This window comes from Haematobia irritans, chromosome 1 (genome assembly GCF_050003625.1).
Source record: "Haematobia irritans isolate KBUSLIRL chromosome 1, ASM5000362v1, whole genome shotgun sequence".
Lineage (NCBI taxonomy): Eukaryota > Metazoa > Arthropoda > Insecta > Diptera > Muscidae > Haematobia > Haematobia irritans.
Window position 1 is genome coordinate 219025292 of NC_134397.1, and position 18070 is coordinate 219043361.

General features: G+C 33.8%; 1 protein-coding gene across 1 annotated transcript in view; it reads left to right on the top strand.

Moving 5' to 3' along the window:
* The first annotated feature begins 13145 nt into the window (after nucleotides 1–13145).
* Nucleotides 13146–18070, top strand: part of LOC142222604 (scavenger receptor class B member 1) — an 81789-nt gene continuing 76864 nt past the window's right edge. Inside the window, exon 1 of the mRNA XM_075292820.1 lies at nucleotides 13146–13748. Within this exon, the coding sequence (XP_075148935.1) occupies nucleotides 13712–13748 (37 nt within the window). The 5' untranslated portion in view covers nucleotides 13146–13711. The remainder of the gene's footprint in view (nucleotides 13749–18070) is intronic.

The following is an 18070-nucleotide window of genomic DNA, read 5'->3' on the forward strand; positions in this document are numbered from 1 at the left end:
CAATTAACATTGAATAGCTTATATAAGTGGACGACAGATTGGGATCTAAAATTAAACAGTAACAAATCAATTCACATAGATTTCGCTCTAAATCAAATAACATACAATCCTCTATTCATAAATGGAAACCAGATTCCTCATTCGCATTCAGCAAAATATCTCGGGATTACATTAGATTCCAAACTCAAGTGGCATGAACATATCGACAAAAAACAAGTAGAATTGAAGGCAAAATACCGAGAACTCCAATGGCTACTTGGACGCAATTCCATCCTATCTCTTGACAACAAACTTATGATTTATAACCAAGTACTAAAGCCTGTCTGGTTATATGGCATACAACTCTGGGGATGTGCAAAAGCTACCCATATTGAGAAAATACAACGCTTCCAAAACAAAGTTCTACGAAACGCGGTAAACGCGCCATGGTATATTAGGAATAGCGATCTGCATCGGGACCTGCAAGTAAAAACCGTAAAGGAAGAAATAGTAAACCTCGCAAAGAGGCATAATGAAAGACTGCAACAACATGTAAACATGGGAGCAGCAGAACTTTCTCAAATCGGCAACATGAGAAGAAGATTACAAAGATTTAAGCCGCATGACCTTATTACTCGCTTTACAACCAGTTAAATTTTGCTTTTAATTTATGAATCATTAATTAATTAACATAACAAAATTCCTTAACTAAACTACTGGTTAGTCACTACTGTATAAAGAGACTAGTTGTAGTTAATATAAGCATAGTATGATTGTAGAAATTGCTTAAATAAAAAAAAAAAAAAAAAAAAAAAAAAAAAAAAAAAAACTTTGTACTTCAAAATATCAAGTTTTAAGTAAGTTCTTTAAAATAGCAAGGCATCCAGATTATTATCAGATAAATGCAATCTTGTCATATTGTCGACTGACTTTTCTCATTGATTTTTTATTTTATGTAGCACGAATTCCATTTCACATGAACTCATTACTTCGTTTTTTTTTTTTTGTTTTTTTGGTGAAATTGTGCTGTTTATAGTATATCCCATGTATCTTAAATTCTTACTCAAGGTGTACCATAAATGTTTATTAACTTATTTTATCCTGTCCTAAGGGCCGTTTGCACAGACTGAAGACTCAATTTATTAATAAACAATCCTAATAAGTCACAAATTTAACAAATGAGGATTATTTTTTTGAGATCCCGAAAAATCCCGGGATTCAAAATAAAAAATCCAGGGGTTCGGGATTAATCCCGCCTCGAAAATCCCGGTGTTCGGTATGGGATTCATCTCGAGTCACAGCTCTGATTTTATAAAAAAAAAAAACGTAGTTGAATTTAATGAAATATACTCCCTCAATAGGATAGGGTCAATTGTACGGTTCCGGAGGATAACTTTCACATATTTAAAAGGGTTGCCTTTTATATCTCGGAATTGGGTTGCAATCTGCCAACTGACAGCTCTATCATAAAGCTTGACATTTTTAAGGTTATACGTAGTTGGAACGTTTTGACATACGAGCGCTATTTGTGTTTTTTACTGCAACTTGAAAGATTCATCTCGCCCAAAAAATGAAATTAAATTGTCAAAATTTTAGTGCTGTTATTTTTTACAATTTTCGATGTAGATTAATTCGATCACACTACATAGTTTAATTTAATTAAAATTTGGCAATGAAAGTCCATCAAGGACCAGAATTTTTCGATGGTAACAGAGGTCGTAGAATACTTGAATTTAAAAGATGCACTGTACTTCTTTAAGAATGTAGAAGAAAAGAATTTCAGAATTTCATTATGTATCCGATTTCGACATTTCGAACATTTCTGCTGCAAATCCGAACATTTCCCAATCCAAAAATTTGCGTTATGACATCGTGACAGATGATGACTAGTGGATTTTCGCATAGGAACCCGAAATAGACCGATATGGACCAATTTTGGCGTGGTTGTTAGCGGTCATATACTAGCGCAATGTACCAAATTTCACCACGTACCAAATTTCAACCGGGTCGGATGAATTTTGCTCCTCCAATAGCTCCAGAGGTCAAATCTGGGGATCGGTTTAAATGGGGGTTATATATAATTAAGACCAGTATGGGCCAATTTTTGTATGGTTGTTAGAGACCATACACTAACACCACGTACAAAATGTCAACCGGATCGGGTGAATTTTGCTATTCCAAGGGGCTCCGGAGGTCAAATCTGGGAAACGGTTTATATGGGGGCTACATATAATTATGGACCAATATTAACCAATTCCTGCATGGTTGTCAGAGACCATATACTAACACCACGTACCAAATTTCAACCGAATCGGATGAATTTTGCTCATCCATGAGGCTCCGTAGGTCAAATCTGGGGATCGGTTTATATGAGGGCTATATTTAATTATGGACCGATGTGAACCAAAGTTTGCATAGTTGTTAGAGAGACCATATACTAACACCATGTACCAAATTTCAGCCGGATCGGATAAAATTTGTTTCTCTTAGAGGATACGCAAGCCAAATCGGGAGATCGGTCTATATGGGGCTATATATAATTATGGACCGATGTGGACCAATTTTTGCATAGTTATTAGAGACCATATACTTACACCATGTACCACATTTCAGCCGGATCGGATGAAATTTGCTTGCCTTAGAGGCTCCGCAAGCCAAATCTGGGGATGAACCGATTTGTACCAATTTTGACATGGTACCAAATTTCAACCGGATCGGATGAATTTTTCTCCTCCAAGAGGCTTCGAAAGCCAAACCTGAGCGTCAGTTTATATGGGGGCTATACGTAAAAGTGGTCCGATATGGCTCATTTGCAATACCATCCGACCTACATCAATAACAACTACTTGTGGCAAGTTTCAAGTCGATAGCTTGTTTCGTTGGGAAGTTAGCGTGATTTCAACAGACGGACGGATGGACGGACGGACATGCTTAGATCGACTCGGAATTTTACCACGACCCAGAATATATATACTTTATGGGGTCTTAGAGCAATATTTCGATGTGTTACAAACGGAATGACAAATTTAATATACCCCCCATTCTATGGTGGAGGGTATAAAAAACGAGGGTATATGTTACAACATATAAATATGTTAGAACCCATTATGTTTGAGACATCGAATTTTCTCAAATACATTGTGGTTAACATGTATTGTATTCAACTTCATGGATTTATTCCAGTCATGAATTTCGTGTGAACATTTATATGTTTAGAATTGCCAGAGGGAGAAAGAGGTAGATCTGTAGAGACAGAACTAATGATGGCGACGGAGAGAGTTGACAAAAAAGATCAGCGCAATATAGTGAGATAATAAAGCAAGAGCAAATGGTTGATGCTCTCAAAACTACCCAGGAAAAAAATGGAATTTGTTCTAAAGACACAACTTTAAAAGCACTTGTAAAAATGTCCTCCCAAAGATGTTCTTTATTTTAACTGTACAGGAGGTTCTTTTAAATAAATCTTTAATAACTCGCTTCATACTTTTTTCATACTTTTATTGGGTAATTTAAACTCTTTTTTATTCAAATAAGTTAAAAACCGAGTAGGAATTCATAAAATTGATACACATTTTGTCGAAAAAATTCTCAATTAATTCTAGAAAAATTTTTCAAAAAAAAGAGGTCAAATGTATGAATGCATCACAACAATTATAAAAATTATTTATTTGGTAAAATATCACATCAAAATGTTTTTAATTAACATCCACAACACCGAATTCGTATCACACGTATCAAGAGCTTACTTTTTATACCCTCCACCATAGGAAGTCATTCCGTTTGTAACACATCGAAATATTGCTCTAAGACCCCATAAAGTATATATATTCTGGGTCGTGGTGAAATTCTGAGTCGATCTGAGCATGTCCGTCCGTCCGTCCGTCTGTTGAAATCACGCTAACTTCCGAACGAAACAAGCTATCGACTTGAAACTTGGCACAAGTAGTTGTTATTGATGTAGGTAGGTAGGTAGGTAGGTTATGTGGCTGCCCGATGTATCAGGCTCACTTAGACTATTCAGTCCATTGTGATACCACAGTGGTGAACTTCTCTCTTATCACTGAGTGCTGCCCGATTCCATGTTAAGCTCAATGACAAGGGACCTCCTTTTTATAGCCGAGTCCGAACGGCGTTCCACATTCCAATGAAACCACTTAGAGAAGCTTTGAAACCCTCAGAAATGTCACCAGCATTACTGAGGTGGGATAATCCACCGCCGAAAAACTTTTTGGTGTTCGGTCGTAGCAGGAATCGAACCCACGACCTTGTGTATGCAAGGCGGGCATGCTAACCATTGCACCACGGTGGCTTATTGATGTAGGTCGGATGGTATTGCAAATGGGCCATATCGGTCCACTTTTACGTATAGCCCCCATATAAACGGACCCCCAAATTTGGCTTGCGAGGCCTCTAAGTGAAGCAAATTTCATCCGATCCGGCTGAAATTTGGTACATGGTGTTAGTATATGGTCTCTAACAACCACGCAAAAATTGGTCCACATCGGTCCATAATTATATATAGCCCCCATATAAACCGATCCCCCGATTTGGCTTGCGAAGCCTCTAAAAGAAGCAAATTTCATCCGATCCGGCTGAAATTTGGTACATGGTGTTAGTATATAGTCTCTAACAACCATGCAAAAATTGGTCCACATCGGTTGATAATTATATATAGCCCCCATATAAACCGATCCTCCGATTTGGCTTGCGAGGCCTCTAAGAGAAGCAAATTTCATCCGATCCGGCTGAAATTTGGTACATGGTGTAAGTATATGGTCTCTAATAACCATGCAAAAATTGGTCCACATCGGTATATAATTATATATAGCCCCCATATAAACCGATCACCAGATTTGACCTCCGGAGCCTCTTGGAAGACCAAAATGCATCTGATTCAGTTGAAATTTGGTACATGATGTTAATATATGGCCTCAAACACCCATGCAAAAATTGGTTGATATCGGTCCATAATTATATATAGGCCCTATATAAACCGATCCCCAGATTTGACCGGAGCACCTTGGAAGAGCAAAATTCTTCCGATTCGGTTGAAATTTGGTACGTGATGTTAGTATATGTTATCCAACAACCATGCAGGAATTGGTTCCTATCAGTCCATAATTATATATAGCTCCCATATGAACCGATCGCCAGATTTGACCTCCGGTGCCTTTTGGAGAAGCTAAATTCATCCGATCTGGTTGAAATTTGGTACGTGGTGGTAGTATATGATATTTAACAACCATGGCAAAAGTGGTCCATATCAGTCCATAATCATATATAGCTCCCATATAAAGCGATCCCGAGATTTGGTTTTGGAGCCTCTTGGAGGAGCAATTTTCACCCGAGTGAGTTGAAATTTGTGGATGACAGTCTTTCGTAGAAGTTTCTACGCAATCCATGGTGAAGGGTACATAAGATTCGGCCTGGCCGAACTTACGGCCGTATATACTTGTTTACTGTTACTTTTTCATGGGTGGACCTCATAGGTTAGGTCCATTATGAAACCACATTAACTAAAAGTACCTACACTTTCACAAGATGTGTTTAATTGATTCCTTTTCCTCCGCATCATGGCAGCTCATACAGTAGTCATTATATAGGTAATAAATACAATATGACATTAAGGGAATCTGTTCCTGTCTTACTGAAAGCGCTTGAGATACACAAGCATTCCTTACGCTGAACTTTGTCTAAACTTGTCGGCTGTTGAAGTGCCGGCCATCAGTCCACCGCACCACATAGCATATAGCATTATAGGTCTAACCACAGCCAATGCACAATTTTCTGTTTTAGTCCCCACTTTTTCCTATTTCCTTTTTGTTTTTCTCACCCTTTCTTCAATATTAAGCTTAAAGTTCAGCTTCCTGTGCAAAATAACCCCAAAGTATTTTGCACACTCACCAAAGGGAATTTCAATACCCCCTAAGGAGATGGACTTAACCGTGGGAATTCTGCGTTCTTTGCAGTATATGACTAGTTTTGTCTTTCCAGGATTTACCCCAAACCATTCTCTTTCACCATTTCTCAGTCATCCGGAGGCCTCTTTGTGTAATATCTCAAATTGTGGATGGCCATTCTCACCTGACTTCTAGAGCCACATCATTGCTCTTTCTTTTTCTAGGGAAACCGGAAGTTTGTTTATAACAACCTTCCAAAGAAGAGGTGCTAGAACTCCTCCTTGCGGACTGCATTAAAACTTTGTATGTTTGCTTGTCCCAGTGTGGCTGAAATACGTCGCTTCGTTGGAAGTTGGTCTAACAGCCTAAGAATTCCTTGGTCAACATTCAGAGTTGTCAATCCATTTAGTATCGGCTCGATGTCCAGAAAAGCCACAATTGTGTATTCATTGACAAATAGTGAGCTTTCAATAAAGATGGCTAGTTCATGCAATGCGGTCTCAGTTGATCTGCCCTTCGAGCAGATCAGTAAGCTTGTTGTCGTTTCGAGAGAAATCTTCAATTGATGATAGTTCTAAGATAAATATCTATCAGCATTTCCAGACTCTTAAGAGGTAATGAGGATAAGCTAATTGGTCGAAAATCCTTCGCACTCGAATGAGAGGCTTTCCCCGCTTTTGGTATGGATATGGCTTTTGTTTCCCTCTACTTTCCTGGTATTTGTGCAAATTTGATTCAGCCTATATATATCGCCGACAACCACGGGATATTGTGTCAGTCACTAACTCTGCCGGAGCAATTCTAGATTCCGATACGATTTTCTCGAGAGGATACGACCGCTGAGCCTTTGTGGCACCGCTCCTAAGATTCCTTAGATTCCTATTTAACTTAAATCAAGTTCAAAGTTTATTTTCTCTTTGAAAAACAGTACGTGATTCACTTCATCCATTACTAACGTTTTGCTTCTGCCACATCATCCATTTTTATCATTTTCCATCCGTTCAAAAATGGAAATGAGGTACGTAATAGATGCTATTTGATATTTAGATACTGATACAGGTAAGCGCATGGAATATTTGAGGACAACTTTTTTTTTATTCAATATTCATAAATTATTTATATTTATATAGTTTTCAATTGAAGTGGTAAAATTGTTTAATAGCTAAATCTTCCAATGCATTTTAAATTGTTAGGAAATATCAATCAAACAATTGCCGCCTATAGTGACATTAGCGAGTTTTTCGATAATGGTAGCAGGGACTATTAGATTGCAATCAACAAAGTTGATATTGATATTATCATCATATAATTTTAGATCTCAAAATTACTTTAAAATCCTTTCTACAATTTTATTGTGTCACTATATGAGTTAAAGTTTAATTGACTAAACGTTTAACAAAATTCGACTTGAGAATGTCAAATCATATCATGTCTAGATATTTCTCTAGACACATTTTCTAGACAGAATGATAAGTAAAGTTATAATTTTTACCTGTAATATCAAAGTATATGGTGAGGTTTTGAAGATAAAAATTATAGATCGACTGGTTGAGAACCTGAAATGTATGCTTTAAGGGTTGATGAAATGGCAGAAACAATCAGGTGTAGGGATGAATTCTGCAAAGACAGAACTACCCAGCAAAAAAGCTTCGCCAAAAAGGGATATGCTACACTGAAAAAAATATTGACCTAATATGGAATATTATGCAACTTAAATTTTAGGACTTAAAATTTACGCAATGCTAAGGACAAAATTCTTTAAAATAATGACATTTTAATTAAAAGAAAGTTTATAATCCTTGCTTCAGAATTTTAATACCCACCACCATAGAATGGTGATGGGGGTATAATAAGTTTGTCATTCCGTTTGTAACACATCGAAATATCGATTTCCGACTATATAAAGTATATATATTCTTGATCAGGGAGAAATTCTAAGACGATATAACGATGTCCGTCTGTCCGTCTGTCTGTCTGTCTGTTGTAATCACGCTACAGTCTTCAATAATGAAGCAATCGTGCTGAAATTTTGCACAAACTCGTCTTTTGTCTGCAGGCAGGTCAAGTTCGAAGATGGGCTATATCGGTCCAGGCTTTTATATAGTCCCCATATAAACCGACCTCCCGATTTGGGGTCTTGGGCTTATAGAAATCGTAGTTTTTATCCAATTTGCCTGAAATTTGAAATCTAGAGGTATTTTATGACCGCAAAGAGGTGTGCCAAAAATGGTGAGTATCGGTCCATGTTTTGGTATAGCCCCCATATAGACCGATCTCCCGATTTTACTTCTTGGGCTTATAGAAACCGCATTTTTTATTCAATTTACCTGAAATGGGAAATCTTGAGGTATTGTAGGACCACAAATACGTGTGCCAAAAATTGTGAGTATCGGTCCATGTTTTGGTATGGTCCCCATATAAAACGGCCTCCCGATTTTGGGTCTTGGGCTTATAGAAATCGTAGTTTTTATCCAATTTGCCTGAAATTTGAAATCTAGAGGTATTTTATGACCATAAAGAGGTGTGCCAAAAATTGTGAGTATCGGTCCATAGTTTGGTATAGCCCCCATATAGACCTATCTCCCGATTTTACTTCTTTGGCTTATACACGCTCACAAAAAATCGCTTCTGTAACATATACTCCCAAACATATTTTGCTTCAAGCATATACATTTTTGGGTATTGCCCAAACATTTATATGTTTGATCTCTTCCAATATATAATATGTTTGAAAGCATATTAGTCTAAACAATATATGTTTGGGTAGTCTAAGTTTCAAACATTTTGTATTTTTGCATCCAAATTCAATAATGTTGTCTTCCAAAAAACAATATGTTATTATGTGAACATATAATATGTTTGGAAGCATTTTCCACCCAAAAATATTATATGCTTAAAAAAATTCTCCCAAACAATATTGTGCTCAAAATTTTATTTATTTATTTATATATTTACAATCATAACGAATTATGAAAATAAACAGGTAATATAGCTGCTAACAACATAGGTTTTCGACCTGAATGCTCAAAATTTTGTTTCTGCCCAATTGTATATTCCCCAACATCTTTCTCACTTCCACGAGATTTTTTAGTTCTTAGCACCTTTTTCTGTAATACAAACATTGTAGAAGAAATTATTCAATTGTATGATTTTTTTATTTTAATTTTACCTTTTGCCGGACGGGGATTCGAACAGCGGACCACACAGTTTGTAAGGATCAAAGAAGTAGCTGATCAATTGCCCAAGGAAAAATAAAATGTTAATTTTGTAATAACAAGCAACAACCACCAACTTAATTCAATATCGCTCCCTGTTAAATAGCGCTCCAAGCTACTAAACACATATATGTTTATAGGCTATTTCTAAATTAATATATGTTTGCATCCAAACATTTTATATTTACAAACATTTTATGTCCCAAACATAATATGTTCTAACATATTAACATATATGTCCCAAACATGTTATGCTAGTTTATGAACATTATATGCTTGCACTCAAAAATATTGTGTTTAAAAATTTGTGTTCCAAACATATAATGTTTATAGCCAAACATATGAAAAACAGTCTTTTTCATCCGTGTAGAAACCGCAGTTTTTATTCAATTTACCTGAAATGGGAAATCTTGAGGTATTGTAGGACCACAAATACGTGTGCCAAAAATTGTGAGTATCGGTCCATGTTTTGGTATAGCCCCCATATAAAACGACCTCCCGATTTTGGGTCTTGGGCTTATAGAAACCGTAGTTTCTATCCAATTTGTCTGAAATTGGATATCTAGAGGTATTTTAGGACCATAAGAGGTGTGCCGAAAATAGTGAGTATCGGTCCATATTTTGGTATAGCCCCCATATAGACCGATTTCCCGATTTTACTTCTTGGCCTTCTAGAATCCGAAGTTTTTTTCCTATTTGCCTGAAATTGGAAATCTAGAGGTATTTTCGGGTCATAAAGAGGTGTGCCGAAAACGGTAAGTATCGGTCCATATTTTAGTATAGCCCCCATAAAAACGATCTCCCGATTTAACTCCTTGGGTTTCTAGAAACCGTAGTTTTTATCTGATTTGCCTGAATTTGTAAATATTCTGATAGTTTAGGCTCACAAAAACGTGTATCGGATTAAGTTTTTATCGGTCCATTTGATAATGCCTCCATATAGACCGACTTCACTTCTTGACGGTGTAGAAGGCGCACTGATCATGAAAATTGCTTGAAACTCAATGTAAAATTTCCAGATTTTACTTCCACAGATTTAAGATTTCAAATTAAGACGTTATTTTATAATTTTCTTGCACACTTACAAGAGATGTTAATGATTCCTCTAAAACTCAAACAAAAATGGTTCTTATAAATCCAGAATCTGATATAGTCCTCATAGGTGAAATCTTTAAATTTATCTTCGGGAAGTGTCCTCAAGTCCTCAAGCCCTCCTGAAATTTCAAAGGAAACCCTAATATTTGGTTCATGGTGGTGGGTATTTAAGATTCGGCCCGGCCGAACTTAGTGCTGTATATACTTGTTTTCCTTAAATTTAGGACACAAATTTTGAAATTTTGCGTCTCTCTGCTGAAGTTATAGATCTTTGAAATAAGGCAAATATTCCTTAAAATAAAGAAAACCCTGTTTAATTTAAAGAGTAAGTATTTAACTCAACTGTCGTCTTGAATTTTTAAATTTAAGATAAAAACGCTTCAAATATAGGCTAAGACTTATCCTAAAGATTTGCGTCGTTGGTTTAAAGTTTTTTAGCATTAAGAAAGCAGTTTTTACTTTGAAGTACTTGCCATAATTTGTATTTTCAAATTGGAATTTGTTTGTACATAAATACCTTTATTAATATATCACAAAGAGAGAATAAAAATTCGATAAATGAGATCTGTATCCAAATCCTAGATTTAAAGCCAGGGAGGTCCGTAAGAAATGTCTTTATTTTAAAGAAGCCGCATCTTTGGCTCGGAATCAATAGCAAAATCCTTAAGGGTAGGTCAAAATCTTTGGATCCAAGTAAACTTTTTTTGAGTGTAGAAGTACCACAAGGGGTTTAAACAAAAGTTCTCCCTGAAGCCAAGCAAATTAAATCGATCGATTGGTCCATCCACTTTTTGCCACTTTTTATTCAATTTTGCACAATAACATCGCATTTTTGTTTTAATATATTTAATGTATTCACATTAGCGTAGCTAGACAATTTTCCTAGGGGGTATAGCCCCCCTAGCGAAAAATTTATAGACCGAACTTATAGGCTCAATTAATGTTTTATTTCATAAAATTGAATAAAAATTAGACATCAAAATAACTCGACAATTAATTTATAATAAAGCAACTAAAAGTAGTTCCACACTTTTCCCAGCAAAAAAATTGTGAGTTGTTTTAAAGGCACAACTTTAAAAGTACTTCCAAAAATGTCCTCAATTATTTTAACTACACAGGAAGTTTTTTACTTCTTTTTTTTCATATTTTAATGTGTAATTTTTTGTTTTCTTTTTTTCAAATAGTTTAAAAAAACAGTAAGAATAAATAAATTGGTACAAATTATTTAAATTTTGCCACAAAACTGCTAAATCCATTATAGAAAAATCGATAATTTTGGAAATTATTCGAGGAAAAACGTTTCAAACAAGCGTCAGAATGCATTAAAATCATAAAAACAATATAAAAATCATTTATTTGGGAAAATATCACAAAATTTTTTAATTCACATTCAAAACACAGAATTCGGATCTCACCTTAAGAAGTGATGCAAATTCATTGCAACGGCTGTTGAAACGGTGGACATTTGTCCTATGACAAGCTCATATTACATTCATTGCTTCTCCGCCAATTTTGCACCACTTCTAGACCCAAAAAGAACATTTTCACTACTTTTTTGGCAAAGCTTTTTCGCAGCAATATTAAGATATTAATTTATGAAAGTATAGTTTTAATATCAATTACTATTTTTTTAATTAAATTGACTAAACTAAATCCATCATAAGTTCAACCACAGCTTCATTTCATAAATATCTGACTTCAAACATTGCCATCGGCAACTGCTACCACAACCCGAGTAATTCGATTGTTCATGAAAGTCTTTAGCGGAACTTTGTGCGATTGTATATACTTGTCTAATTTTTATAAAAATTAAAAAAAAAACTATTGACATTTATTGAAAAATGGAAAATCATAAATAGAGTTTCAAATTCTGGGGGGGGCTAAAATTTTTCTGGGGGGGTCTAAGCCCCCTCCCCAGAGGCCTTCCTACGCTTATGTGTATTCAGCTGAAATGCTGCGATTTCCAAAAATTTTTGTTATGTAGTTAGGACTTTTGTCTTCTTTTCGGCGTGCCTTTAACCAAATAGAGTGGAAATCCCGGTTTTTGAAACGAGAAGAGACTAAAATGAAAAAGGGATTTTTCCTTTAGAAGCAAATAAAAGCAGACAGTTAAAAAGGGATATTAAAACATGAGATGTTGATTTTTAAATTAAATTTTGACGAAAGCTTGTTGAGTTTTGTTTGAATAAAAAACTAAAAGACCAAAACCCACAGATTTGCTCCAAACTGTACTCCATACCAGCGACTGAGTGTCTAAGTTGCTGACCGAATGACTCTTTGATGACATTGGTTGGTGTCATGTCATTATAACCGCCAAAAAACCACCGGTGCCTAGAGAATAGGCTCAATATCTCACAACACGTTACAATGCATGACAAAGATTCTGCGTGCCTCTATGGTCAATGAGTAAAGAATAATGCTTGATGCTGCTTGTGTGTTTATTAACTCTATTATTCTCTCTCTCTCTAGCCATCATCTTTCTCTTACTCTCTGAGTAGACTTTAATCATAGCTTTAGTGTGGTTTTGTTTTTTTTCCTACTTTTTCAAGCCCTCGCGACACCCGGTGTTAATCGATTGACCAGTGGTGGTTAGTCGATTGATCTTGTCCACTTATTTGCAAGTGAGCTAAGTACTGAGAGTTGAGAGGTGATTGTTACAGCAGCATCAGCTCTAGCAACTAAGATTACAACTTGGCTTAGTTTAAGAATTGTTGACCAGCTTACTTGGCCGCTATGACGTTGCCATTGTTGTATAGTACGAATGGTCTGTATGTCCGTATATTCAGAGGCAATTAAATGCAGTTGTTGTTGTGCTGCAGCTGCTAGAGATTCTGCTGGCCGCTGTAGTTTTGCCGAAATTGAGGTAGAAAATAGCAAAATGAATCGCAGCTAAAAATCTAGTAAGACAGACCGGTTAACTCGACAAAGTCTATATAAAAGGGTTAGTCGCATTGTGCGAGATAAACATTGATTTTGAAAAACTCGCGCTGTTTACAAGTACGCGTCGAGAGTCTAAACAAACCGAGAACATAGCATATCGAGATTACAAGAAACGGAAACCCAAATAACGAAAATAAAACTAAATAAAAAAAGAGATTTTGATTTGATTGATTTTTTTTCTTCTTTAAATGTACTCGGATAAAGAAATACAAGAACGAATTTCGAATTGTCAAATATCAAACGAATTATGTGAGATAATTAAATCGAATAAAGTAAAAGGCTATAATTTTTTGAAAAAAAGTAAAACAAAATGAATTTTTTATGAAAAAAATAAATATATAATAATTTACAGATAAAAGTGTTAAAGAAAATTTCATAAAATCTTAAATATAATAACTTACGTTTACGTTTTTTTTACAAAAATTTAAAACAAAAAAATAGTACTCATTGTTTAAAGGAAAGAAACAAAAGCAACTGTTGTTCACTGAGAAAAATATCAACAAAAAAATTTTTTATAAAAATTCAATTTTGTGTATGTGTGATTACCATAAGTGATTGTCGTAAAAATAAAAACAAATAAAAATGAAATTATTCGCATCAACATCGACTAGAACTGCAAGTAAGTTTAGTTTTTTGTTTTTTGTTTTTGTTGTCTTTATTAGCATCAAAAGCAAGCCTCCTCAAATGGCTGAGATTGGCTAACTTCCTGTTGTTGCCAGTTAGCAAATATTTAGAATAGATCAATCAATCGCTGTATGGATGTGAACATCATGACAATGTGTTAAAATCTATTGTTTTAATTCGATGATGCTATGATACTTTGTTGCTGTTACAGCGATGACACAGTGCCAGTATTTGGATAAATTAGATAACTTACAAATTACAAAAATAAATATCAACATAAGTGCTAAAAAGTCTGGCGAGGCCCACAAATTGGTTACCCTACTTAACTAGTGAACATTTGGAACATTTGAGAGTGGTTAAAGAGAAGAAAATGAGGTTCGCTTAGGTCTAGTGGCAGCCCGAGGCAAAAATTTAGTGTCATCCGCTGCCGACGAAAATGGGTCGGCTTCATTATCTGCCAGTGGGGACTTGAACCTGTCCCGTTGAACTATTTCACGTCCATGTTGGTTAGGTCTAGTGACAGAACGTTATTGCAGGCACACTATTCAATCCATTATGATACCGCAGTGGTAAACTTCTCTCTTAGAGAGACCCCCTTGTAATAGCCGAGCCCGAACGGCGTTCAACTCAGAAATATCACCAGCGTTACAATAGCGATAATCCATCACTGGAAAAACTGATTGGTATTTGTTCAAAACTGCGATTGAACCAATTGTATGCAAGCACTCGAGCCAAAAATAATCTACACAAATTGGAGAAAATTTTACTAGAAAATTCTATTTCTACAGAAATTTTGTAAAAATTTTATTTCTATAGGGAGTTTTACCAAAATTATTTTTTTATAGAAACTTAGGTCAACAATCGGAGCCAACGTGGTGCAGTGGTTAGCATGCCCGCCTTGCTTCGATTCCTGCTTCGACCAAACACCAAAAAGTTTTTCAGAGGTGGATTATCCCACCTCAGTAATGCTGGTGACATTTCTGAGGGTTTCAAAGCTTCTCTAAGTGGTTTCATTGCAATGTGGAACGTCGTTCGGACTCGGCTATAAAAAGGAGGTCACTTGTCATTGAGCTTAACATGGAATCGGGCAGCACTCAGTGATAAGAGAGAAGTTCACCAATGTGGTATCACAATGAACTGAATAGTCTAAGTGAGCCTGATACATCGGGCTGCCACCTAACCTAGCCTAACCTAGGTCAACAATTTATTTCTATTTTTTAAAAATTTTGTTTCTATCAAAAATCTTGTCAAAATTTCATTCTATAGAAAATTTTGTCAAAATTTTATTTCTATAGAAAATTTTCTCAAAATTTTATTTCTGTAGAAAATTTTGTTAAAATTTTATTTCTATAGAAAATTTTGTTAAAATTTTATTTCTATAGAAAATTTTGTTAAAATTTTGACAAAATTTTCAATGGAAATAAAATTTTGACAAAATTTTTTATAGAAATAAATTTTTGACAAAATTTTCTATGGAAATAAAATTTTTGCAAATTTGTCTACAGAAATACAATTTTGACAAAATTTTCTATAGAAATAAAATTGGGCAAAATTTTCTATAGAAATAAAATTTTGACAGCATTTTCTATAGAAATAAAATTTTGACAGCACTTTTTATAGAAATACAATTTTGAGAACATTTTCTATAGAAATAAAATTTTCTTTAGATATAAAATTCTAAGGTTTCTTTAGAAATAAAATTTTGACAACATTTTCTATACAAATAAAATGTTTGCAAATTTGTCTACAGAAATACAATTTTGACAAAATTTTCTATAGAAATAAAATTGGGCAAAATTTTCTATAGAAATAAAATTTTGACAGCATTTTCTATAGAAATAATATTTTGACAGCACTTTTTATAGAAATACAATTTTGAGGACATTTTCTATAGAAATAAAATTTTCTTTAGATATAAAATTCTAAGGTTTCTTTAGAAATAAAATTTTGACAACATTTTCTATACAAATAAAATGTTGAAAAAATTTATAGAAATAAAATTTTAAAAAATTTTTCTATAGAAATAATATTTTAACAAAATTTTCTATAGAATAAAATGTTAACAAAATTTTCTATAGAAATAAAATGTTCACAAAATTTTCTATTTTGTCAAAATTTTATTTCCATAGAAATTTTTGTCAAAATTTTATTTCCATAGAAAATTTTTCGTCAAATTTTATTTCTATAGAAAATTTCGTCAAAAATTTATTTCTATAGAAAATTTTGTCAAAAATTTATTTCTATAGAAAATTTTGTCAAAAATTTATTTCTATAGAAATTTTTATCAAAATTTTATTTCTTGAGAAAATTTTGTCCAAATTTTATTTCCAAAGAAATTTTTGCCAAAATTTTATTTCCATTGAAAATTTTGTCAAAATTTTATTTCTATAGAAAATTTCGTCAAAATTTTATTTCTACATTTTATGTCTATAGAAAAATTTGCTATAGAAATACAATAAAAACTAATGAATACAAATTTATTTCCCATTAAACAAAACTTAATTTTACATGAGAATTTGTCTTAAATGTATGCTTTGTGTAAGTTAAGGCCCCCCACCCACAAAAAATTATTGGCTATGCCAATAGGTGGAAAACTCAATCGAAAGGAAAACGCTTTCAATGAAAAATTTAGCGATTTTTAGTCAAGAAAAAAAGCTTTGCTGTCATATTCTGTATAAAATAAAATGTGCCCTCTACCATATTTTTTCAGTGTACAAAGTCCTCTAGTCCATAATATCTTTCGCATGGGTCCATTTTCATTAATTTAGTTGGATTATGTAGAGTGACATATACAAAAAAAAAGGTAACATAGACTTATGCTATTTTCACCATCACAGGCTTATGTTACTGCTAAAATTCCTCAGAGAATAAAAATGTCAATGTTTGCATTGTCAATATCGGCAGCAGGAATCCCCCCCCCCCCTACATTTGCCGATTAAGGTCATTGGGGTATTATTAAAATCTTAACGAATGAGAATGGCCACAGCCACTGTGTGAGAATGTAACTATCAATTAGAAAATTTTGTATGGTATCCATAATTTATGTTTTCCATCAAAATGAATTAAATCGAATTTTGAAATAAATTTTATAGTTGAACTAAATGGGTGTATGTGTGCTGGTGTGTGTGTGTGTGTGTGATTTTGTGTTTAGTTTAGTAATGCTTGGACAAGTTCTATATACAGCTAATAACAGTTTAATTACAGCTTACAAAACATTAATCTCACTTGTCAAAAAAAAAAAAAAACAACGGATAGGGAAATCATCTAATGTGAAGGATTAACGGTGATAGTAAATTGGTTTTATGGTGGACGTGGAATCAGGGGGTTGTTTTTATGAATGAAACCCTGAAATCGGAAGAGCTTAAACATATTTGTTATAAAAGAAAATCAATTTAAATAATATAAACATGAAGTAAACACCACAATTGTTTTGTTATGTTGTCTTATTTGATTTAAATGATCATAAATGATAAATACATTTAATATTATTGTCAGTATAAAACAAATTAGCTTCCGTCTTAGAGAGTAAACAAATTGTAAATAAAAAAAAACAGAAATGAGTGACGGTAATTTAAGTAAATGTTTTTTTTTATACGGAATCAAAAGTGTTTACAGAGTCCATATCTATTGAATTTTTATACTGAATGTTTAATAAATCTGAGGATGCATGGAATCTTTACAACTTCCTGTTATTTACCAATAATTAATGAATATTTGAGAGATTATCATGTCAATTCATTCCAAAAAAAAAAATATATATATATTATGGCAGATTAGATTATACGATTATATTTGTTAAATCCACGTAGAAAATTTGCCAGCTTTATAAGAACTACTTCCTATTTTTGGTATTATCAAATCGAGTTTCAATAAAATAATACTACAAATGCTTTTATTTTTCCGCAAGTTCATTTTTTACGATTTTTTTCAAAGTGTTTCGGCCAGACCGAATCTTATGTACCCTCCACCATGGATTGCGTAAGAACTTCTAGTAAGAACTGTCATCCACAATCGAATTACGTTGGTTGTGGTAATACTTACCGATGACAAGGTATCTTAAAACTTCTTAAAATCATCTTCTGAATTGTAAGTTAGTCTGTAAGTGGTATATATTAGGCAAAAAACAGATTAGATTCGTATATAATTCAGTTTGTTATTTTTTTTTAGCAACTCAAACCGCGCGAACTGATTTATGACTTTTGACATAAGCTTCATGTGTTGTATTGTCAGTTGTATTAAATTTTTTGTAGAGAAGAATATAAATAATGATTTGGGACGATTTTCAACCAAATCGTGTGAGATTTTTCAGAGATATGA